General features: G+C 40.2%; 1 protein-coding gene across 1 annotated transcript; it reads right to left on the reverse strand.

Moving 5' to 3' along the window:
* Nucleotides 1-2903: 2903 nt before the first annotated feature.
* PVALEF (parvalbumin like EF-hand containing) lies at nucleotides 2904-21551 on the reverse strand. The gene is made up of 5 exons (XM_044674096.1): nucleotides 21458-21551; nucleotides 14389-14502; nucleotides 11687-11822; nucleotides 10882-10997; nucleotides 2904-3262 (listed from the first exon to the last, which is right to left on the reverse strand). The coding sequence occupies exons 2-5, from the start codon at nucleotides 14492-14494 to the stop codon at nucleotides 3216-3218; spliced, it is 405 nt and encodes a 134-aa protein (XP_044530031.1). The 5' UTR covers nucleotides 14495-14502; nucleotides 21458-21551; the 3' UTR covers nucleotides 2904-3215.
* Nucleotides 21552-25610: the final 4059 nt, after the last annotated feature.

The following is a 25610-nucleotide window of genomic DNA, read 5'->3' on the forward strand; positions in this document are numbered from 1 at the left end:
CTCACATTCAGAGGAAGAACTACAGGAGTGGAAACAAAAGAAAAACAACTGTTTGAACACATGGGTTGAGGCAGACATGATTGGGGATGTAGACTCGAAACTACCCTACCAATGCAACTATCAACAATTTGGAAATAGGTCTTAATCAATGACACATCTTAAAACCAGTGGAAATGTGCATCAGCTATGGTGGGAGGGAGGTCAGGGGGTGAAGGGGAAAGTAAGAGCATGAATTATATAACCATGTTAACTTTTCTAAAAAATAAATATCATTAAATGTTAAAAAAAAAGAAGGTATATACCTTGACTGGATAGCTGAGACAGTACAGATTGGAAGAGAAAAGGAAATGCCTGTTCAGCCATCCCATAAATTCTTTCATGATTTAAGTACTATGTGATAGCTTATTCTATCGTACTTATCCTTGTGCACTTCTGAATCATTTGTATTGTAAGCTTCTCTTTAGGCAGGTAGATGGAGCAGTGGATAGAATAGCCAAGAAGAAAGTTCAAATACAGCCTCAGACACTTAACTAGCCCTATGACCCTGGGAAAGTTATTTAACTGTTGTCTGCCTCAGTTTCCTCAAATGTAAAATGGAGATATAATAGTTGTGAGCATAAAATGAGATAATATTTATAAAGCACTTGGCACAGAGTCTGGCACATAGTACAGGCTTAAAAAATGCTTATTCCCTGTTCCCTTCCCTTTCTTCTATGGTAGAGGAAATAAATAAATGTACCATAGCAGATCTACTTTGTATGATGAGAATCTTTTTGAAAAAAAGTCTTTTAATTCTTTTTGGGAGCCAAACAAACGCTTTAAGAGATTTTCTCCAAAGCTCTGGATGGGTGGTATAATGAGCCAGAGTATGGAAAGAGTTTGACTCCTGTCCCTAGAGCCTGGCTTACTCAGGATATGAACCCAGGCCTCATGAGCATAAAGCTAGAGCCCCTTAATGAGAAAGAGCACCTTTTTTTCTCCTGAGCCACCTTTATGCTATTATTAACAATCCTAATTGGCTTTCAGCTACTACTATTCCCTAACAAAAATAAACCTGTCAGTGAACAAATTAAACAGGAAGCCAACACAAAAAGCTTCAGCAAGACTTGGACTGAAGCCATTAATGGAATATCCCTGAGTGACTTCTAAGAGGGATCTGCCTCTTTAAAGAAGGCTTGAGAAACCCTGAACATGCCCCTACCAGTGTGGCTCTCCAAGGCTGGAGAGCTTGGTGCTTCCCATAGGCCCTGATACCCTGTAGAATATTTCTTGTACTGTTGTAGACTTTTCTATGTAAGGTTAATTTTTCACACTTTGGCTTCTGTACATTTTTTTTGCTTTTTCTGCCTGTAGTGTCAATTCCTCTATTCTTCTCCCATTGATTCCTACACACCCTGGGTTCCTCTCTTCCTCTGTGAAATGGAGATGTCACTTCAGTTCCTTGGATCTTTGGTCCTTACCATCTGCTCAGGACATGGGGCTCTTTCTGGAATCTCTAAGGAAGTTCCCCTTTATGTTTTAATTCTAGGCTGAGAAAGTATAGAAAATCTATGCAGTAGTATTCCTGTTGCTTGAAATTATTTAATAGAAAAACTGCTTAGAAGTAGACTTCTTGTTGCTTAGAAGTATTTCTGTTGTTCTATAGGGCATTCTTCTATAGAGGACAGTCTGTCCCTGCTGTCCAAGGTTGGAAAACTTCTGTTCATTTGGTGGACAAATTCTCAGGACATCTTGCTTCTAGGAGATGTTTTTAGAAGGGTTGAAGAAGATAAAGAATTTCTGGATCTTTCTAGGGCTAGTCATTCTCTGTGATGCCTTTAGGGGACAGAGCTGCCCTGTGAATTCTAGACTCATTGCCTCATTTTAAGGCTCATAACCCCATATTTGCCCCTGCCAGTTCTCTGGGGCTACTATAGCCAAGGTTACCACCTATCTGGTCTCTACTCCAGACCATCTGAAATGTATCTCTGTCCTGGGCCTAAATCCAACTGTATTCCCCATTCTCTACCCTATTTGATGAGACCCTAACTCTGTTCACTAGGGAAATCCCTTTGATTGGACAAATGTCAAATGCCAAGGGGAGAAATGTTTGAGGGAGGCACTGCACTCTCCCCACCAGTGGGGCCTTTGGGAGCAAGGTTCACCTTGAATTTCAAGGGCATCCATAGGCAGATCCTTAGCAGACAGGTCTTTCTAGCTGCCTTTCTCCCCTCTCCTTTGCTCTAATTTATCAGATCAGACAAATCAGTTTAGCAGGCCAGGTATGGAGTGGGAGGGGGATTGTCAAAAGTTGAGGTTGCCTTCATCACAGACAGGTTTTACAAAGAGACAGTGGCCTTGGTCTTGTTCTCCAGTGTGGAGATTTGTTTAGGAGATACTTGAAGATCAGGATGGATTTGTGTAGGGGGAAAGCCCTCCCCTCTCTTCCTCCCTTGTAGACCATCCATCCTAAGTTAAGTGAAAGGAAAGGGGTGTCTCAGTGAGAGGTACCACCCAGACTGCTCACTCAGAGCCAGGGAGCCCAGGGTAGTCCTACACTTGTGGCTTGTGCCTAGGGTCCACAGAAGAGGTTCTGCCTCTTTCCTGTACCCATCATAGGCTCCTCTGGCTTCCAGTAGATTTGAATGAGTTTAAAAGGAGATTTTTGGTCAGAACTTCCCAATTCTCTTTTGGGGCACCAAGAAGTTTTGTTAATCCTGTATACTTTCCTTCCCTTGTGTTAAGTTAGGGGCAGAATGGAAGATAGGGATGGAGAAAAAAAAAGCAAAAATAGAGCAGTAAGAAGTTTTCGTCCCTCAGTGGCATGAATGCTTTTTGCATAAACGTAATGGTAGGTTTGGGCCTAGCCCCAAGAATAACTGTGGGTATATACCCACAGAGCACACAGACAGTTATACTTAATCTTTTCTCCTTTGTTCAGTTCCATTCAATTAAACAAACATTTATTAAGTGCCTCCTGTGTGCAAGGCACTAATTGGTGCTGGGGAGACAAAAGCCAAAACAAAACACAATCCTTGCCCTCAAGGAGCTCACATTCTGTTTTCCAGGATAAAAGTTGTGGCTGCCTTGGTGCTGATCACCAGTGGGTATCTTACTCCATCCTGGGTTTGCTGGCCCACTGTACGTGCAGATACAACCCAGTAACTTTCTCAAAGCTGTAGGTAAGTAGGGTTAGATGCACATGAGTAAAGAGTGGCTGGGGGTCTGTCTTCTTTCTATTTCTTCTTTGGCATCTTCTCTTTTTTGACCATGTCAGAGAATTCTGAAGGGGGAATAAAAAAGTCATGAATACTTCATGTTATATACCCCTATGTTTCAAAGCCCCATTACAACTTACTGATACTTGTAACAACCCATTGAAAGAGATCATAGCACCTGTTTTATATTTGGGGAATTAAAGGCTCAGAAAAGCTGAGTGATGGCTCAAAGATATATAGTGAGTAGGTAGCAGAGGCAGGACCCAGGATCTCTAGGTCTTTTAAGTCTTTTTTTAAAACCCTTCCTTTCCATTTTAGAAGCAATACTGTGTATTGGTTCCAAGGCAGAAGAGTGGCAAGGGCTAGGCAATGGGGGTTGAGTGATTTGCCCAGGATCCTACAGCTAGGAAGTGTTTGAGGCCACATTTGAATCCAGGACCTCTTGTCTCTGACCCTGGCTCTCAATCCACTGGGCTACCTAGCTACCCTCTGCTATATACTGTTTAATGCAGAATGAGTGGAAACTAATTATTAGAGATTTAGAACACTTTCTCATGTGCTTATTGATACTTTTGATTTCTTTATCTGAAAATTGCCTATTCATGTCCCTTGCCCATTTATCAACTGGGGAATGGCTTGACTTTTTATACAATTGATTTAGCTCCTTGTATATTTGAGTAATTAGAACTCTGTCAGAATTTTTTGTTATAAAGATTTTTTCCAGGTTGTTATTTCCCTTCTGATTTTGGTTGCATTGTTTTTGTTTGTACAAAACCTTTTTAATTTAATATAATCAAAATTATTTATTTTACATTTTGTAATTTTTTCTAACTCTTGCTTGGTTTTAAAATCTTTCCTTTCCCAGAGATCTGACAGGTATATTATTCTGTGTTCATTTAATTTACTTACAGTTTCCTTCTTTATATTCAAGTCTTTCACTCATTCTGAATTTATCTTGGTGTAGGATGTGAGATGTTGATCTAAACCTAATCTCTCCCATATTGTTTTCCAATTTTCCCAGCAGTTTTTGTCAAATAGTGGATTTTTGTCCCCAAAGTTGGGCTCTTTGGGTTTATCATACACTGTTTAGCTGACATCACTTACCCCAAGCCTATTCCACTGATCCTCCTCTTAGCCAGTACCATATTGTTTTGATGACTGCTGCTTTATAGTATAGCTTAATATCTGGTACTGCTAAGCCACCTTCCTTCACGTTTTTTTTCATTATTTCCCTTGATATTCTTGATCTTTTGTTCTTCCAAATAAATTTTGTTATAGTTTTTTCTATTTAGTAAAAAAGTTTTTTGGTAGTTTGATAGATATGGCACTAAATAAGTAAATTAATTTGGGTAGAATGGTCATTTTTATTATGTTAGCTTGTCCTACCCATGAGCACTCAATGTTTTTCCAGTTGTTTAGATCTAGTTTTAATTGTTTGGAAAGTGTTTTGTGGTTATGTTTGTATAATTCCTGTATTTGTATCAATAAGCACATGAGAAAGCATTCTAAATCTCTAATAATTAGAGAAATGCAAATCAAAACAACTCTGAGGTACCACCTCACACCTAGCAGATTGACTAAAATGATAGCAGGGGAGAATAATGAATGTTGGAGGGGATGTAGCAAAATTGGGACGTTAATGCACTGCTGGTGGAGTTGTGAACTGATCCAGCCATCCTAGATGGCAATTTGGAATTATGCCCAAAGAGTGATAAAAGAATGCCTGCCTTTAGATCCAGCCATACCATTGTTGGGTTTGTACCCCAAAGAGATCATAGATAAACAGACTTGTACAAAAATATTTATAGCCACGCTCTTTGTGGTGGCAAAAAACTGGAAAGTGAGGGTATGCCCTTTAATTGGGGAATGGCTGAACAAATTGTGATATATGTTGGTGATGGAATACTATTGTGCTAAAAGGAATAATAAACTGGAGGAATTCCATGTGAACTGGAAAGACCTCCAAGAATTGATGCAGAGTGAAAGGAGCAGAGCCAGAAGAACATTGTACACAGAGAATGATATACTGTGGTAAAATCGAATGTAATGGACTTCTGTACTAGCAGCAATGCAATGACCCAAGACAATTCTGAGGGATTTATGGAAAAGAACACTACCCACATTCAGAGGAAGAACTACAGGAGAGGAAACACAGAAGAAAAACAACTGCCTGAACACTTGGGTCGATGAGGACATGATTGGGGATGTAGACCCGAAAGGACCACACCAAATGCAACTATCAATAATATGTAAATAAGTCTTGACTGGCCGCACATGTTAAAACCAGTGGAAATCTGAGTTAGCTATGGGAGTGGGGGAAGTTTGAGGGGGTGAAGGGTAAAATAAAAATATGAATTATGTAACCATGGACAATTTTTCTAAAATTAAAAAAAATTAATTAAAAAAAAAAGAATGAGTGGAAACTATAAGTGGCAACTGATAACCACTCCCAGAACCCAGATTTATACTACAGAGGATCCATGAACAATTCAGTAGAAAAAAAGAAATTAGAATTGTATAACAGCTCTAAAGATATGATACTATAGAAAAGTTAAAAACTCTTTTTACCAAGAATAGAGCAAGAACTAATGGGTGCAATGAAATTCAAAGATTTTTGATAATTTATCTTTAACTTTACTAAGAACCCTGGACAAAAAGGTTTAGATTTAGAAATGACTTTAAATTTTTAGATCATTAGAATAAGTTTTTACTGGAACTTCATAAGAGATCAATCCCAAAGGACACTTGGAACCTTCTCTTAGATTTTGGAACTATGACTGCAGATGGCATGTTTAATTGTCATGAAAAAGGAACATGGCCTATTCTTATAGACAATTCTGTGCTTGACCAGTGGTCACAAAAGAAAAGTGCAGTACCTTCCAACCCCAAGTATAAAACTGGACTGAAATTACAATCTGAATTATATCAGATAATGAAGACATTTTGGCAAATAACTTTATCTGCAGTTCCTGATTTCAGTAGTCATGGTGTGCCACTGACCCAACAGACTTTCATTTCTCTTCTTCAAGAAAATTATGCTAATTCATGTACACTATAAGAATGTATTCAGAAGATTGTCTAGGATGCTTTCAGATATATTGTTCAGTTGCTTTTGAGTCCTGTCTTCATTGCCCATGTGGTGTTTTTTTTAGCAAAGTTATTAGAGTGGTTTGTCATTTCCTTCTCCAACTCATTTGACAGATGAGGAAACTGAGGCAAACAGAATTAAGTGATTTGTCCAGGATCACATGGTTAGTAAATATTCAAGGCCTTATTTGAACTGAAGGAGATGTTTCCTGACTACAAGCCTGGCACTCTATCCACTAAACCACCTAACTGTCCTGGGATATATTGGTGATTGACTAATTGTATTGGTTATATCTTTTGGTGAGCAATAATTACATGATTTACATTTAAGAGAATTTAACTAGAGCCCATTTTAATGAAAATCGTACAGCATATTATCATTCAGCTCATAAGCTAAGATAACCACTAGAAGTTACTACCATAATTAGAGATCATAGTGTACTTAAAAGCAGTTTTTGTGGTATGAATTAAATCCCTGTATAAAACTTAAGTAGTATGTTATATTTTTATATAAGTCAACATTGTTAAAAGTATTTCCTCTAAAGATCATGATCTTACTAATATTTGGTGCCAGTACACTGAAATTATATATTTTTATATCAATTTGCCACATCTATTTTTTGTTTTAATTTTGTTAATTTTAACCTAAAAATCATTCAATTGGTCTTAATACCCCCATTTCAATTTGCACAATGATGACCTCACATTAAGTCTGTGACTTAATGATAGTTTTTTCAAATTGTTTACAAATTTCAGTGGGCATCATTTACACTTCCTGAGAAGTACTTATAGTATTTTTTGTTCATTTACACTTCCTGAGAAGTACTTATAGTCTGTTTTATTCACAACTTATTTTTCTTTAGGTTTTAAATGACATTTTAAAAATACTTTATTAGTTGCAAATTTGGGATTTCAAAATGAAATAAGCTGATTTCTTGCAACTGTACATAATGTGTATGATGCAGTCATTTTTATAAATTTTACATTTCTGAAAACAAAAATATTATGGTAGTCTAGAACAGTGACTTTTAGAGACCGAGTGTCCAAACTGCAACCTTCACACTGCCTGTGAGTTCCTCACCTTACCCCAGACAGAGGAAGGAGGAAGCAATCCCATTGGGTTGTTGGGCAGAGGGGCGGGTGATGTGAGAAATGTCCTCAGGCACATGTGGAGAGGGAGAAGGGAGCAGCCCCCACCAGTACACTTCGGCATGTGTGCCATGGGCTCACCAACATAGGTCTAGACCAGTGATGGGCAAACTTTTTAAAGAGGGAGCCAAAGGAAAGGAAAAAAACTTTAGGTGGATCAATATAATTTATTAAAAAATAACAATGATACATTTTACAAAATTCTTGTATTTTTTGTGATACTAAGCCCTATTAATGACTGAAAGATTATGAAGGAGAAGGGCCTCATCTGGCCTGTGGGCCATAGTTTGCCCATCACTGGTCTAGACCATAAATCTGAGGAGAGGAGTAATCCCTCTGATTCAAGTAGACAAATTTATCTTTGCACTATGGAATCATTTCTGTTTTTCATTTTGTCACAGTGACCACTGTAGTGCTGCCCAAAGATGACTTCAATGTTTCCCCAAAGCATAAGTAAAACTTGAGAGTTTCATTTGCTCTCTTGTTGATAAAAAACTTGTGAGTAACTTTGTGGAATCCCTGTATGACTGTCCTACCTCAGCTTTCAACAGAGGAGAGACATTATTATTTCATGATCTTCACAGCATAGTTCTCACCTTGCTTGGTTTTAGGATAAAGTGAACTCAACGACAGTACACCTTGTAAATACATGAAAACCCCTAGTGTGGGATAGCAGGACTTGGCAGAAATAGAGAGAACAAAATAAAAGGACTTTGATCAAGATCAAGAGGCAGCTGCTTATCCTCCCAGCATCTAAGGAGATAGCATCCTCAGGTAGGATATATCTTTGTTGCTGCTCTCATGGCTACTTCCTGGATCCCAAGCATAGTAGCTTGTCTTCTTTATCGACCACACCCAGAGAGGGATAAAGAAGGATCAAGGATAGGATTTTAGGAAGATAGAGGTGTTGGGACCAATGGAGAATCTCAGGAGGTGACTCCGGTGCCTTGGGGCTATTCAGGGGATCTGTCCATCAGGGACAAGAATATATTTCTCAGCTGACCAACATAGAATACCTTCTTCCAGTTAAGAACTTCAGAAGTTCTGCATTCAGTCTTGGGCTCTATGTTTTCAAAGAGATAAACTGGAGTACATCCAGACAAGTCATTGGGATGATGAGGGGACCAAAAACCCAAACATAGGAGCATGTGATTGAAAGGAAATAGGGATGTTTAGCCAAGACTTGCAGTAACTATCAGAAGGGTCTCTCTCAGAGCAGAGGCTTAATATGTATTCATTGAGTCTAATCAAATGAAAAAAAAACTTGAAGTCTTGTCCTGTGAATTCTCACCCCTAAGAAAACTCAACCATCTAATCTCTCTCATCTTGCTACAGGGCTACTGAGTATCTGTGAGTGGAGAAAAGTCACAAGATTGAGCTAATTTCATCCACTTCAAATTTATGGTACATAAGCTCAGCTGGGTCCTCTCTGCTGCTTTAAAAATCCTGTTTTGTCAGCTCTTTATCTTATTGCCCACAGCAATTGTTCCAAGCTTTTCTCTCTCTTCTCTGGCACTCTTACCACCACTTAAAGCAGCTGACTTAGCTCCCTGTTTCACAGTGAAGATTGAAACCATTAGACAACAGCTCCCTCAATGCCCTATTCCTCAAAACTACTTGGCATTACCTACTTTCTCTGACTTCTCTGTAAAATAAGGGTGATTTTTTTGACCTGGGAATTCTTTCTCCATCCATCATTCCTCTTCTTTCATGTATCTTTCAAGCCATCTTTTCCTTGCCTCTGGCTTCTTCCACTTTTGCCTACCAACATGTTCAATCTTTAAAACATCTTCCCTTGTCTTTGCTAGATTTCTTCTCTTTTCACTGCTAAACTTGAGAAAACTGTATTCATTTTATGACTCTACTTCCTCATTAATTATTATTGCCTTGCCTTAATTCTTTCTACCACTCACTCCAATCTTGACAATATTGAAGCTACTCTCTAAGGTAACCAGTGATGACCTAATTGCCACATCCATTGATAGTCCCCTTTCCTTCTGACTTACCTTCTGTCTTAGAATCAATACCATGTATTGGTTCCAAGGTCAGAAGAGTGGTAAGGCCTAGGTAATTGGGGTTAAATGACTTGCCCAGGGTCACACAGCTAGGAAGCATCTGAGGCCAGATTTGAACTAGTTCCTCCCATCTCTAGGCCTGGCTCTCAATCCATTTAGTTACCTAGCTGCCACCATTATTCTTTTAAAATTGTTCCGTCTTCATCTTCCTCATCATTTCTACAGTATTTGACCCCTTCTCTTACTGAATACTTTTTTCTTTCTCTTGGCTCCAGAGAGACCATATCCTCCTGGTTCTCTTTTTACCCCTTAAACTGCTCTTGCTTTATCTTCTGTGGTTCTTCATCCTCATCTAGAGCCTTGAAAATTCTGTCTCTTGCCTTTTTTCTCTCTCTCAACTTTCTCTTTTGGCAATTGTCCTTCTTCCTATTACATCAAACTCTATGCAGACAATTCCCATATCTATACTTCTAGTCATGAATTGTCTTCTGAGCTCCAGACACATATCTTTAAATGCCTACAGCATGTCTCTACCCAGATGTCCCACTGGCACACCAGACCCAACATGTTAAAAAAGAAATAAGCTTAGGCATGTCTCCAAGACTTCTTTCTCCACAATACTCAGAGAACAAAGAAATTTCCTTAGAGATTGTATTTGTATGTCTGGGTGAAAAGCATTGGCATTGTTAGGTCAATATTCTTGAATTCTTAAGGTGGGGACACCTATACTGAGGTTTTTTAAAAATGCCACCAGAGCAAAAAAAAACCCCAAACAAACAGTAGCCAGAGATCCAAATCAACTAAGCCACGGGTCAACAGAGAAGGAAAAAAAAAAAAGAAAAAAAATGCTTTCTGGAAGTGTCTGCAAGATGTCTCCAAACTCAGGTAAAAGCCTAACCACTGTAGCCAACGAGACAAATGTCTACACTGAAAAGGCTTGCGTGGATCAAAATCAGGCTGAGATGAAATTCAAAACACCTGACTATCCTTCACTCTATCAGCCCATACAGGAGAGAAAACTTCCTCAGTTAAGTATAAATTTTCCATTTCTCCATTTGTGCCTGGAGTCTAAGAATTATTCTGCTTCCTTTACTCTCTTTTTCTAGAAGCCATCAAGTGGAGGCCAAATGATCTTTTGGCATTGTAAATAGTATTTATACTGTGGGCAGGAATTTGTCTAAGAGACCTCCAAGATATCTCCCAATCCTACAGTTCTGTAACAGCTACACAGATGTGGCTCCAGGCACATGCAGGTCACAGAGAGGTGTTTAGGCTGGGCTGGAAGGATCCTGAGACCTGAGCAGGGGGTGGATTGCCCAGGAATCAGGTCCTTCACTTTAGGCCTGGGAATTACTTTGTTTCCTCATTCCCTTATTCACCATCACTACAGGAATCAATCCCACCTCTCTCCCCTCAGTCCTTAAATTCCCAACCTTCAAAGTCAATCCGTCCATCTCCATCGGTGTCAGCTGCCTGGATCATAGCCTCAGCCTCTTCATCTGTCAGGGGAGCTGCAGGACCAGTGCTGGGGATCGTGGACAGGATGTATCTGTGAAGCAGAGAACTCTGGACCTCAGAGAATGGGAAGCTTGGGAAGAGGTGTATTAGAGAAATAGGGGATGTTTTTAGAGCTTTGGGTCCAAGTTATCTATTGGCTTTATCAATCCTAGAGAGGGCTAGGGCATTTGGATATGGTGTGTGATCAGATGAGAAGAGCCTGGAATGAAGCAATATCTGTTCTCTTCTGCCCTGTGCTCCTGGGAATATAGAGGCAGATAGGGCCCAGGAAAAGGGAGGTTATCTGGGTAGGAAGAACAGATCAAATACAAGAAAAAAGGAGGGAAATAGATGCATTACTGTCTAATTATACATTTTCTTCTCATTACCCATGAACCCTTTTATGCTCCTCTACATCAGTAGTGTCTATAAGCTCCCAGAGGGAGAGGACTAGAGCTGTACAATTTGCAGAAGGAGGTATCATTGAGCACAGGACCTTGGTAAGGACAGTGTGGTGCAGTAGAAAGATCCTGAAGACCTATTTTACTCCCAATTCCAACACTGACTGCTCACTCATAGGATTATATGACCTTGGAAAAATGAAGAATTTGTCCTGGATGATAGCTCGACTCCCTTCTGGCTTAAACGCTCTAAGATTCTCTGATTAGAGAAAGAGGGGGAGAGTTCCTAAGAGTGGAGGGTAAGGAAGGATGGGACCGAGGGCCTCCCTCTTCCCTTTACTTGATCTCATTCCACTCAATGAAGCCACTTTTGTCTTTGTCCAGCATCTGGAAGGATTTCCGGATGATCTCCTCCTGCTGGCCTGAGGTCTGGAACTTCTGCATGTACTCAAAGAATCTACTGTAGTTGAAAGAGCCTAGAATAATAATGGTGCATATATGTTAGGCAGTACAAATATTAGTGTTCCCATTAGAGGAAGCTAGGTGGCACAGTGAATAAAGGGCTGGGCCTTGGATTCAGGAAGACCTGAGTTCAAATCTGGATTCAGACTCTTACTAGCTGTATGAGTCTACACAAATCACTCAACCTCTGTCTGCTTCAGTTTCCCCAACAAGAAAATGGGGATAATAATGCAGGCATCCCTTTATTGTACTTCATTTTATTGCATTTTACAGATATTGCAATTTTTACAAATTGAAGGTTTGTGCTGATCCTGCTTTAGGCAAGTCTCTTGGCAACATTTTCCCAATAACCTGTGTTTACATCATGTCTCTGTATCATATTTCGGTAATTCTCACAGTATTTCAAACTTTTTCATATTATTATGTATATTATAGTGATCTGTGATTAGTGATCTTTGATGCTACTATTGTAATTGTTTGGGGTACCAAGAACTATGTCCATATAAGAGGCACATTTAATCAATAAATGTTGGGTGACTAGTCCCCCAACCAGCAGTTCCTTCCTCCCCCTTCTCTGGCCTTATTCCCTGAGACACAATCATATTGAAATCAGGCCAATTGGTGACCCTACAATGACCTCTAAGTGTTCAAATGAAAGCAAGAGTCAATTTAGCAAACTTCATTGTCTTATTTTCAGAAATTGCCCCAGCCGCCCCAACCTCCAGCACCCACCACCCTGATGTAGTCAGTTGCCATGAACCTGGAGGCAAGACTTCCACCAGCAAAAAAGTTACTATTTACTAAAGGCTCAGATTTTGGTTATTATCATTATTATATTATACACAATATAATATATTATTATTAGCATTTTTAGCAATAACGTTTTGCTTTTAACTCTTACCTTCCATCTTAGAATCAATACTATGTATTGGTTCCAAAGCAGAAGAGGGGTAGGGGCTAGGCAATGGGGGTTAAGTAACTTGACTGAGGTCATACAGTTAGGAGTGTCTGAGGTCACACTTGAACCTAGGACCCCACATCTCTAGGCCTGGCTCTCAATTACTGAGCCACCTAGCTGCCCCCAATAATATTTTTAAATTAAGGTATATACATAATTTTTCAAACATAATGTTGTTATACACTTAATAGACTACAATATAGAATAAACATAACTTTTATATGCACTGAAAAAACAAAACATTCACGTGACCTGCTTTATTGTGACATTTACTTTATTATACAATAGTTTTATTATATAATAGTTATTGCTAAAAGCCAAAACTACTATATCCCCAAGGTATGCCTGTTGTACCCACTTTCTATGATAGATGCTAGGATCAAATAAAATAACAGACTTGGCCTTACTATATGCTTGTTTTTTTCCTTCCTTCCCATTTTACATAGGAAGAAATGGGATCAAAGAGGTTAAGTGATTTGCCCAAGGATAGATTTGGAGGCTGATTCGTACTCAGTTCTCCTGATTCGCAGCCCTGGAACCCTTTTAATATGCTATGCTTTCTTTCAGGGCACAGAGAGGGGATTCCGCAGGGCGAGGTGGATTGTAGTGGTGGCAGCTAGAGACGGTCTAATGCTTCCAGACTTTAGTGAATGGGGTAGGGTATCTTGGAGCTTCAGTTGTATGTATGCCCATGCTTGACCCAACTGAGGCATTAGCCTTGAAAAGGCAAAGAGAGAGATTCAGAGAATAAGCTCGAGTTTAAGATCCCTTCCTGGTAGAGAGAAACCCTAGAGAGGAAGACAGAGATGGGCATTGGAGGTCTAGGAGAAGAAGGGCAGATACTACTTATTGCCAATAGCCAGAAAAAAAGTTATTGGTACCAGGTATACAGGACCTGTGGTCTAACAAACCCATCAATTCTTGGTCAACCAATGGGGTAAAAAATGGGATTCTGGTTTCTCCCCTCTCCCCCACCTTGGGGGCTGTGCTAGTCTTTGTCTATTAGTGCTAGGGAATGGGATGAGATTCTCAGAGTTCTTGTGAAAAGCTAGAACTACAGGTAGCTCCTTAAGCCACCACATTAGAGGAGTCCAGAAAGGGATACCTTTGTTTCCCCCTATAAATAATAAAATTTAATAATAATTTAATTTAACAATAATATCATTTATAAATAAATACTTATTTGTTTACATATGTATAAATTTAATAAAAATTTCTTTTTGAAAGCTCTTACTTTCTGTCTTAGTAACAATTCTAAGACAGAAGAGTAAGGGCTAGGCAATTTGGGTTATGACTTGCCCTGGATCACACAACTAGGAAGTGTTGGAATCTAGATTTGAACCCAGGTCCTTCTGACTACAAACCACTGTACCACCTAGCTACCCCTTGCACAATTCTTTAATGCTAAAAAATTTTTCTCTCTACCCCACACTGATATGTATTTTGTGATAAATCAAATCCTATGTATCAGATGGACAGTAATCCAAAGAAGAGAGGCAATTTTAAAACCTTTCTCAGAGTGTGTAGATAGAGATGCCTTTTCTAGGCTCTGCTCTTCCCTCAATTCTGCATGAAACACAGCTAGAGAAGCTGCTTCATCTTTTTTAATCCCTGTGCCTTACCATGGTGCCTCATGTCTGATGGCAGCATGTCAATGTCTTTGTCTGATAGGGACGTCCCCATGGCTAGACCAATCTTCTTCACCTGGGAGGAGAAATCTTCATCCATCTTAACCACTAGAAAAAGAATTGGAAACCTAGTGAGGGTCCAGGAAATTCTGGCTCTCTGGTCCATGAACTAGCTAGGAAAGTGTCTGAGGTCAAATTTGAACCCAGGACCTCCCACCTATGGACCTAGCTCTCAATCCACTGAATCACCCATCTGCTCCCCAACCCTTGCTATTTTAACCTTGTCTTAAACCACTCCCTGTGGATTGCCTTCCCCACAAAGGAAAACCTACTGGATGGGAGAGCTATAACTAATAAGGGGAGAAAAGGACTTTGCCCCCAAGGTGCCAGCATCAGTACTCTGGCCTTTCCTCCCTCCCTTCTACTTTCCCTATTCCCACCCACCCCCCTGGAGTATTCTATTCATCTCCTGAGACTTGCCTTTTTCCATTGCTACCTTCAAGACTTTGCCCAACTGAGGTAAATTGCCCCTCTCTTGCCACCTTGCCACACAGATACTCAGGGCATACCCAACCTCCTCAGGAACAGCTTTGGTGTAGCCTGGGGTCTTCCCCTACCCCCATTCAAATGAATTTGCTCCAAATGCTAGAATTTCTACTTTTAATTATGCTATTTAGTCCTGTAAATATTCATCTATTTCCATATGAGCAGACTCCAAGTATCTATAAGCCCTTCCTGGACCTGATACATACAAAGTCTGTCCCTTACAGATTGCCCACAGGCCTTGATTTTTTCTCAAAACACCAGAAAGGAAGTCTCAGAAATCCAGAGCCATCACAACTCCACCTGAGACCTAGAGGTCTGGCCCAATCCCCATTCTTAAAGCATCTAGACCTGATTAGGGAGGGGAAGAGGGAAGTCCCCAGGAAGGCAATGGGGCATTTATATCTGCTGATGGTACTTAAGTGGTTTTTCTCATTTCCAGAGAGGTTTAATTCCCTACTGTCTGATAGCCTGGAAACAACTATAGATGTAGCTCGCCTGGAGTGGGTATCCCACCCTGAATGAATGCCCAAAGCTAGGCTTTCTGAATAGCTAGTTCCATTCAGATGCCTTCCTTCGTACCAGACCCAAGGGCTTCATGAAAAATCAAGTAGCAAACAGGAAGTCTGGGCTGGAAGGGATCTTAAAGAGACTGCTCAATACAACTTCCTCATTTTGCAGATGTTGCCCAGAGAAAGGGGACCCAGCTAGTCAATGATTAACCTGGGAACTCCAATCTCAGTATTCTGACTCACTCTTTCCACTATCCCACAATTCCTCCTTAGCAGCCTCCTCTCCAGGGGAATTTCCTCTGGAGGATCAGAATTTTTGACTTCATCCCTGTTCTTTGAACGATGCTGGCATGGATTGTGATCTTTCCTCTATGGCTATGGCCAAAGAGACATATGCTTGTAGTCTCTTTGTCCAAAGGACTCAGAAACAATAGCTTTCAATTTAGAACTACAAGATGTGAGCTAGAAGAGATCTTGGAAGTCATCTAATTCATTTGCCCTCCTTTATTTTGTAGATAAGGAAATGGAGGCAGAGAGAGGAGAAGTGACTCGTCCAAAGTCACACAGCTAGTTTATGACAGAGGCAAGACTTGAACTTCCAAACCAGTGTACATCATGCTAGGCTGCCTCTCCTGCTTCACTCCCTATCATCAGACTTTCTCTGTTCTCTACTTTGACTCTTATATCCAGGATTTACCATTGGCCGAAACCTCTTGCTCCTGACTGATGCCTTCCACCAAAAGTTGATGATCTCAGGACTATATAACATAAAGTATTAGAACGAGTCTGGAATTAAAGAAAGGGATTTGGCTTTCATTCTCAGATCCAAAGGTTATTAGCCTCAAACTCTCTCAACCTTAGTTTCCCTTGATGGGAATAAATAATACACTACCAATCTCATCTTAAAATGCCATGTGAACTGTGACAACAGCACCATTGCAAATGATGCTCCAGATTTGGGCTACCCTGTTCTGGAATATCACTTTTCCTATTCCTGGGTCTGACCAAGATGGGTGGTTCCAGTTGCATGGGGGGGAAAGCTGACCACACTCCTGGCTCCATTTTACCCTCCAAAAGGGACCTTGCTAGCAACCTTCCCACACTGGAGATAATCGGGCCCCAGAAGCCCATAGTCCAGATGACTATTTCATGAAGATCCCAGGCCATGGTCAGCTAGACGGTACAACAGATAGAGTGCTAGGCCTGGAGTCAGGAAGACTCGTCTTCCTGAGTTCAAATCCAGCCTCAGACACTTACTAGCTGGATGACCCCATGCAAGTCACTTAACCTTATTTGCCTCAGTTCCTCATCTGTAAAATGAGCTAAAGAATGAAATGACAAACCTCTCTAGTATCTTTGCCAAGAAAACTCCATATGGGTCACAAAAAGTTGGATGTGACTGAAACAACCAAACAACAACAACTAGGCCATGGCCACTTCATTCCTAGCTCCATCCTCTCTAGACTTAGCTACCTTTTAACCAGAAACCTTCCTCTAACTAGACTATCCTTTTTCCCTCACTTTCTAGCTCCCTTTCATGTGTTATCTTTCTCTAGTAAAATGTAGGGACTACTTTGTTTGCTTGTATTTATATCTCTAACACTTAGCACAGTGCCTGGCTCATAGTAAAGGTGTTATAAATTATCAATATTCTATCTACCTACCTGTCTGTCTGCCTGTCTATCTATCTATCTGTCTGTCTGTCTATCTATCTATCTATCTATCTATCTATCTATCTATCTGCCTAGCTATCTGTCTATCTATCATCCATCTATCTATTTAACTAGCTAGTTAGCTTTCTATCCATCTGTCTGTCTGTCTTTCTGTTTATACTGCCTATCCATCTATCTCTCAGTACTACTTGTTTACCAGCCAATCATTAAGAATCAACCATCTCAGAAAGTTTCCCCCCGAAATTGGCCTGCCAAGTACCTAAGCTTCCTTCTGAGTTCTAGTCCAAAGGGAATCTTCAGACCTTGATTTCTCCTTTGTTGTCAATGGCTAAATCTTGCATCTAGGTCTGAGAAAGGGGTTGGGGTACAGCCATTTCTTTCTCTCCTTTTGTATTCAGAAGGGGCATCACAAATCTACTTTTGTAGGAGGTATAGCCAAAAGACACAACTCTCAAGCAGGGAAACAAGGCCAAGTACTAGTGAGGAGGAATTCAGATTAGGTGTGAAAGAGACTTCAAAGATCATCTGTTTCATCTGTCTTAAAATATAATCTCTTAAGGTTGCAGAGAGATGAAGTGACTGGTCCAAGTTCACACAGTGAGTAACCAGCTGAACCAGGGTTCAAATCCAGATTTTATGACTCCAGAACTCTTTCCTCTACACTGCATTCTCTCCCGGAAAAGATTTTAGAGATCACCTAGCCAAAGCCCTCGTTTTACAGTGACCTAACTAACTAAAGTTATGCTAAGCTAATTAAAGGCATTTGACCAAATAGTATTCCTGACTGTGTAAAACAAAGGACATTACTTAAGAAGAAGAGGAAAGGAGGAATGCTAGAACCCAAGACACAAATTTTATTACTGAGTGATGGGGGTTGGTGGCTTATAGTGGACCCCAGAACCAATGGGAAATGAGAAATGTTGACTTCTTTTATTTCATAACACATGAAAACCTCAGTTATGATCTTGGGGACATTAAGAGCCAGTCTGCAGGACCCTCAAGGTGAAATAGCTACTTTTAAAAGCCTCTGGCTAGCCCTACAATCACAACATCCTGGAAATCATCTCATCGGACTCTCACATTTCGTGGAAGAGTCTAAGAGGAGAATTTTAGGTATTTTATAGATATATATTTAAAGTGTGGCCGCCAGGAATCAACAATTCAGGTTGATTCCGTAATTAAATCAGACCCAAGTCAGCATTGGGTTAAGGCAGTTTATTTACAATTAGGAAGGTAAAGGTATGGAATAAAGAGAAAGGGAGATGCTAGTCCAGGCTTACAGAGGCCTGGACAGAGAAAGAAGGTTAAAAGGCTAAATAAATGAGGCTGCAAGCCACAAGGCCTAGCAACCAGATAGGCTAGTGCCTACTTAAGGCAGAGTTTGGAAGCGGCCTAGGTAGGCCAAGGAAGTCAGCCTAACTTACCCACGTGACAATACAGAGTGTAAGAGTTCTGTGGTCTCAGGAGCTCCTTCAGCACCAAGTTCAGAGCGGGAACTGCCTCCACAGGAAGTAACCAACTTACTTAAAGAGATAGTGTCTTTGTCACTTCCCGTGGGTCCACCTCTAATTCAAATGGACAAATGGCAGTCTCTACATTGATTTGGACTGCCCAAAGGGTAGTCCTTTGTTCTTGATTTGTTACTTATTGTCACATGTGGGTAACTCGTCCCCCCTCCCCATTAAGGGAGGTGAGGGTGACATCATTTCTATGCCTAGGGTAGGTAGATTTTTGACTATGAATCTGCTAGAGTTAATTCCATTTACACAAGAGGAAAGTGAAGCTAGCTATATTACTCAAAACTTTTTTTGTGGGAAGCTACACTATTTATCTCACAGATTTGTAAACCTTAAAAGAAGAAGGAAAAATGATTTCACTTAATTTTAGAATCAGTTGTTTCAGTCATATCTGACTCTTCATGATCTATTTAGGGTTTTCTTGGCAGAGATACTGGTTTGCTTTGCCATTTTCTTCTCTAGCTCATTTTACAGATGAGGAAACGGAGGCAACCAGAATTAAAGGACTTGCCCAGGATCACACAACTAGTGTTAGATTTGAACTCAACTCCTGCTGATTCCAGACACAGAGCTCTATCCACTGTGCCACCTGACTGCCTCCAAGGCAGAGATTAAGTGACTGAGACCAGATTCGAACTCAGAAAGATGAATCTTCCTGACTCCAGACCTGGCCATCTAATCCAAATCAGACACAAAACTAATATTTATGATGTCATATAGATTTATAGTTAGTAAACCTGGGTTTGAATCCTGGTTCCCCATGGGCTAGTTATGTTCAGACCCTGGGCAACTCATTTAATCTCTCTGAAACTTTCCTCATCTATAAAATAGTTAGAGGAAGAAGAGACTTTACAAGCCAAACTCCATAATTGCACAGCTAATAACATTTGTACAATTTATCTCATAGAGTTGTAAGAAAAGTACTCTATAAATTTCAAAGTTTGGTATAACTACCATTCTATAGCACTTTCAAGTTTGCAAAATGCCTTACATAAATGATATCATTTGATCCTCACAACAACCTCACAAGGTAGGTGCTATTACTATCCTCAGCTTTTCAGAGGAGGTAATTTTCAGAGAAGTCAATTCAATTGGCTAGGGTCTCAAAGCTCATAGGCTAGGAGATGAATTTGATCCCATACCTCTCCTAACTCTAAGTCCAGTGTTTTTTCCACCCCTTTGTTGTTCAATTCTGTGTAGTCCTGTCTAGCTCTTCATGACCCCATTTGGATGGTTCTCTTCTCAAAAATAACAGAGTGAGGGGGGCAGCTGGGTGGCTCAGTGGATTGAGAGTCAGGTCCAAAGATGGGAGGTCCTAGGTTCAAATCTGACCTCAGACACTTCCTAGTTGTGTGACCCTGAGCAAGTCACTTGATCCTCATTGCCTACCCTTACCACTCTTCTGCCTACACAGTATTGATTCCAAGATGGAAGGTAAGGGTTTTAAAAATAATAATAATAATAATAATAATGATAATAGTAATAATGGAGTGGTTTGCCGTTTTCTTTTCCAACTCATTTTACATGTGGGGAAACTGAGGGAAACAGGGTTAAGTGACTTGCCCAGAGTCACCCAGCCAGTAAGTGGTTGAGGTCTTGACTCCAGGCCTGGCATTTCTCCACTATGGCACTGAACTGCCCTTTTCCCACCCATATCATGCTGCTATAGAAACATGTGTTAGTATTGTTGTTGTTGCCCAAGGTTACAAAGCAATTTATTGGCAAATCACTAATATGTCCCAGTAGAGGACTCTTTATTGTCCTTTATGGGATTTTCTCTCAGCATAGCAGTCAGGTTATTGTCTGAGATTCTTTCTGTCCACAGAACCATGGTCCCACCTCCTACCACAGCAGGAGAGGAGAATTCCATCCTAGAAGATGCTTAGGACAGAGTCAAGTGGTTCTGCAAGTCTCAGATCGCTAGACCTGAGAGAACTGGAATCCTTCTTAGAGATCATATGTTGCGAACCTCTCGGGTAATCTGGTGAAGTCTACCAACCATTTCTTGAATAATGTTTTTCAATGCATAAAATAAAATACACAGGATTCCAAAGGAAACCAATTCTATTGAAATACAGTCTTCAAACTTTTACAAAAACAAGTTCATGATGCAAAGTGGAGCAAGCAGAACCAAGAGAACAATGTATACGGTAACAAAAATATTAGATGATCAACTGTGAAGGCAAAGCAAGGCCCCAAGATATCCTGAAGGGACCCAGGATGAAAAATACTACCCACAGCCAAAGAAGGAAGTGTTGGAGCCTGATCACAGATCAAGGCACGCCATCTTCTACTTTAGTTTCTTCATGAGAATTTTATTGTATGTGTGATACAGATCTTCTGTCACAATATGAGGAATATGGAACTATATATATTACATGAAAGTATTGCTATAACTTATATCAGACTATTAATTGCCTTGTGGAGTGGGGGGGGAATATGAATTCTAAAATACAAGAAAACAATTGTCAAACATTGTTTCTACATGTAACCAAACAAATAGATAAGTCATTTAAAAAAAAAAAACTAGTTCATGAACTCTTCATCTAATTCAATCACCTAATTTTAAAAGATGAAACCCAGATGGGAAATGATTTATCTAGTCACCCAAATTTGACTAGAGCTAGAATTTGAACTCTAGGCTTTTGTCATCAAATGTAGTGATGTGAGTACTGTGAAGTTTAGACTTTCATTTTCCTTTTTCTACCTGGACATCCTCAGAGTCCCCATCTGGTGAAATAATATGTGTTAGTCTGCAGGCCAACCTAACCAGTTAATAGTATTTTTTTCTTTTCTCCTCAACAACCCCAGTCCTTACCTTAGTTCTTCCCATCAATCTCAAGGTTCCCCATTCCCCTTGCCAGGTCTGATTGCGGATCACTAGGGAGCATGAAGTCTTGTGGGCAGTTTAGAGTAAAGGAGGGAAATGGATGCCTCCTCCTTCCCCGCTCCAGATGGGGGCCAGGTGGTAAGAGAAACATCTTGTGATGAGCTGGGTCTCTCAGGTTACAAGACTTGACACATCCCAGGGGGAGATCAAGTTCGGGGGCTCACCAGCACAGAGGCTATTTTGGAGGTATATGGATCTCTGGGGACAGTGGGAGTCAGGGCATAAAAGGAAGAGACTGAAGTTTGCCATAATTCCTCAGCTCAGCGTTAGCACTCAAAGTTCAGTGAGAATGTAGTGACTTTTGGATCAAGCCCAGCCCCAACCAAAAGGAAACAGGCTGATTAGGATGGGACAGGAGAGGTAGAGAGTTATGAAAGAAAATCTGGAAAACGTGGCAACGAAGTCTTCGTTTTCCTCATTCTCCATGGACTGCAGGATAAAAGCCAAATTCCATATTAAATGCAATACCTTCTACAAGTGGGCCCAGATCCCTGGATACCCAGGATGACGGAGAAAAGATGGAGTGTCCATTTATCCACAACCACGTAGAAACTGAGGAGTAAGAGGTTGAAAGTAAATCCTCACTTTTCATCATAGTTCCCATCCCTATAAATCAGGGTGCTTAACCCAGGATCCATGGAGCTCTAAGAGTTCTGTGGATAGATTTCAGGGAGTCCTTGAACAAGGGTGGAAAAATTCCATCTTTATCATTACTAACTTTTAGTTTCCTTTATAATGCTATGTATTTTGCTTTATTTGTTTAAAAATGTATTGAGAGCCAGGCCTAGAGATGGGATGTCCTGGGTTCAAATTTGGATTCAGACACTTCCTAGCTGTTTGTGACCCTGGACGAGTTACTTAACCCTCATTGCCTAGCCCTTACCCACTCTTCTCCTTGGAACAAATACATAGTAATGATTCTAAGACGGAAGATTAGGATTTAAGGGAGAGAGGGAGACAGTCAGACAGACATAGACAGAGAGACAGACAGTCAGAGAGAGGAGAGAGACAGAGAGAAAGAGAGTCAGAGAGACAGTGACAGAGACAGAGAAAGAGACAGAAACAGAGATGGACAGAGAGATGAGAGAGACAGAGAGAGAAAGAAAGAGTCAGAAGGATAGTGACAGAGACAGACAGAGCCAGAGAGAGAGAGTCAGAGAGACAGTGACAGAGACAGAGAAAGAGACAGAGACAGAGAGAAAGAGGGGCAGAGACAGACAGAGAGATAGAGAGAAAGGTGGGGTGGCCCTAAGCGTCATCAGACTGCCAAAGAGACTCTTGACACCAAAAGGTTCAGTGCACCTGCTATAAATGTTATTGAGAAAAGGATTCAATTCAATCTAAATTAGTCCAACAAGCATTTATTAAGTTTTGGTAGACACTTGGTATAGGGTAGCTAGTTAGCTCAGTGGAAATATTGCCAGGACTGAAGTCAGAAAGACCTAAGTTCAAATCTGTCCTCAGACACTTGCTGGCCATATGACTCTGGGAAAATCACTTAACCCTGTCTGCTTCAGTTTCTTCCTCTATAAAATGAACTGAAGAAAGAAATGGCAAACTACTCTAGTAAATCTTTGCCAAGAAAACCCTAAAAATAGTCACTGAAGAATTGGACATGACTGAAAGTGACTAAATGGCAATTGACCCTTGGTATAGAAAGATAAAATAATCAAAGTTCACGTGTATATAACACTTTGGGCCATCTAAATGATACATTGGATAGAGCGATGGGTTTGGAGTCAGGATGAGTTGAGTTTGAATCTGACCTCCGACACTTACTAGCTGTGTGAACCTGGGCAAATGACAATTTCTGTTTGCCTTAATCCATTGGATAAGGACATGGCAAAACATTCCAGTATCTTTGCCAAGATAATCTCATGGACAGTGTGATCCACAGGGTCACAAGGAATTGGGCATGACTGAACAACAACAATATATAACACTTTAAGATTTGCAGAATGTTTCTCAGACTTTATCTCTTTTGATCCGTAAGACTACCCTGGGAGGTAAGTACAATTATTACTTCCATTTGATAGAAAAGCAAACTAAGGCTCAGTTTGTTAAAATTGAGGCTTACTAAGTGACTTGTCCATGGTCACACAGCTAGTCAGAATCTCTTATAGGACTTGAAATTGGGTCATCTTGTCTTGAAGGGCAGCATTTCTTCTAATCCACCATACTAGCTGTCCTCAAGGAGTTTACATTCTCCCATAAACTCTCAAACTTTTTTTAAACTTCTTCATGTATAAAGTAGAGAATATGATCCCTGTCATACCTTCCTCAGAAGATTATGCCAAGGCTCAAATGGGTTAATGCAGGTAAAAGCATGATGCAGATGCCAATTATTTTCAGTTGATCTTAAAATATCCCGTGAGGTAGACAAAGTATTACAAGCTCCCATTTTGCAGATGAGGAAACATGCCAAAAGAGATCAAATGCTTTGCCTAGGATTAGAGCTAGTGAGAAAAAAACAAACTAGAACAAAGACTAGAACAGACTTCCTATGGCATTTAAGTCAGGTTCAGTTCTTTGGCAGAAATCATTCCTGACAGATATTGGCTCATTGTCGTGAACTGTTCATTAAATCTTTTTTTTTTTTTTTAACATAAATGTCTTATTTTTACCAACTAGATTATAAACTCGTAGAGGGCAGGAACTGGATCTTTATCATTCTCTGCAATACCCAGAGAAGCCATTTTAATAAATACTTCATTTGCTTTCACACTGAAAACAGATGAGACATACAGAACCTGGGAATGGGGCAGATGGTGGTATACATTCTTTTAAATTTGCCATCACTGCTGGGAAGCAAGAGGCTGTGGTAGGCTTGGAGTCAGGAGACCTGACTTCCATTCTCTGCTCTCTCATTTGCTAACTAGGTAGCCTATCCTACTAATCTAATTTATGAGCTGTATAAAGCATTTTATCTTTCAGAGACTCCATTTTTTCATTTGTAAAATGGGAACAATACCACCTGCAATACCTACTTCAAGTGGTTGTTGAGCAGTTTAAACACTATACAAATGGGAGCTATCATCATGGCCTGATAAGAAATAGACCCAAAAGACAGTTATGGGTAGACAAGAGAGGAAGGGAAACTCATCAACACTAACCTTGGATTTGTTTGGAGAATAGTAAAGATACTTCTGGAGGTAACTAGTTGGTTCAATGGATAGAGTACTGGGTCTGGAGTAAGGAAAATATGAATTTGAGTCTGATCTCAGATACTTACTAGCTATGTGACCCTGGGCACTTATTCTCTGTTTGCCTTAACCCATTAGAGAAGGCAAATCAATTCAGTATTTTTTTTTTGAGAAAATTTCATGGCCAATATTCAAGTGCTATGGTCCATAGAGTCCCAAAGAGTTCAACATAACTAAGAACAACAAACATATACTTCTATTGGACCATGAGAATTCCTTCTCAAATGAGAATCCCTGAATAATGCTGCCATTTAAACTGACCAGTCAACTGTGGCTCCAGTTCATTTCCTCTTCATTTTTCCTTCCTCCTCCTCCTCTCTATCTTCTTCTTCCCTGTGAGGTGGGGTACATATAACTCTTCATATGTATATTGAGCTTCAAGGTTTACAAAGAACATTCTTCATAACCACAGGGATCTAAGGAGACTTCTAAATTAGATAATCAATACAGAGCTGGAAGAGACCTCAGTCTCCTCCAGACCTCCCAGGCCATGGGTTCTCAACTTTTTGAGTCATGAACCCTTTTGTCAGTCAACTGAAACCTATGGTTCCCTTCTTGGATGAATGCTTTAAATGTGTAAAATAAAATGCAGAGGATTACAAAGGAAACCAATTGTGTTAAAATATAGTATTAAAATATATAAATTTGGTAATTCTCAGCCAAGAACTTAATTTCAAACCTCATTTTAGAGAGAGGGAACTGAGGACCATAGTAGGGAAGCAGCTTGCCAAAGTTCACACAGGTAGACTTTCAGTTCTAACCAGATCTTGGAGAGAGAGGGTGAGAGAGAAAGGGGGAAAAGAGAGAGGAGAGAGAGAGAGAGAGAGAGAGAGAGAGAGAGAGAGAGAGAGAGAGAGAGAGAGAGAGAGAGAGAGAGA

The sequence above is a fragment of the Gracilinanus agilis genome, chromosome 4 (assembly GCF_016433145.1).
Source record: "Gracilinanus agilis isolate LMUSP501 chromosome 4, AgileGrace, whole genome shotgun sequence".
NCBI classification, from domain to species: Eukaryota; Metazoa; Chordata; class Mammalia; order Didelphimorphia; family Didelphidae; genus Gracilinanus; species Gracilinanus agilis.

What these genes read in the sequence shown, in the direction of transcription:
- PVALEF (XM_044674096.1), bottom strand. Translation starts at nt 14,494, where the DNA reads ATGGATGAAGATTTCTCCTCCCAGGTGAAGAAGATTGGTCTAGCCATG. An exon ending in ATTGAGTGGAATGAGATCAA is followed by an intron (nt 10,998 to 11,686) that starts GTAAAGGGAAGA and finishes TCTGCTTCACAG; the next exon opens with ATACATCCTGTCCACGATCC. An exon ending in TGGACGGATTGACTTTGAAG is followed by an intron (nt 3,263 to 10,881) that starts GTTGGGAATTTA and finishes TTCCCCCTTCAG; the next exon opens with AATTCTCTGACATGGTCAAA.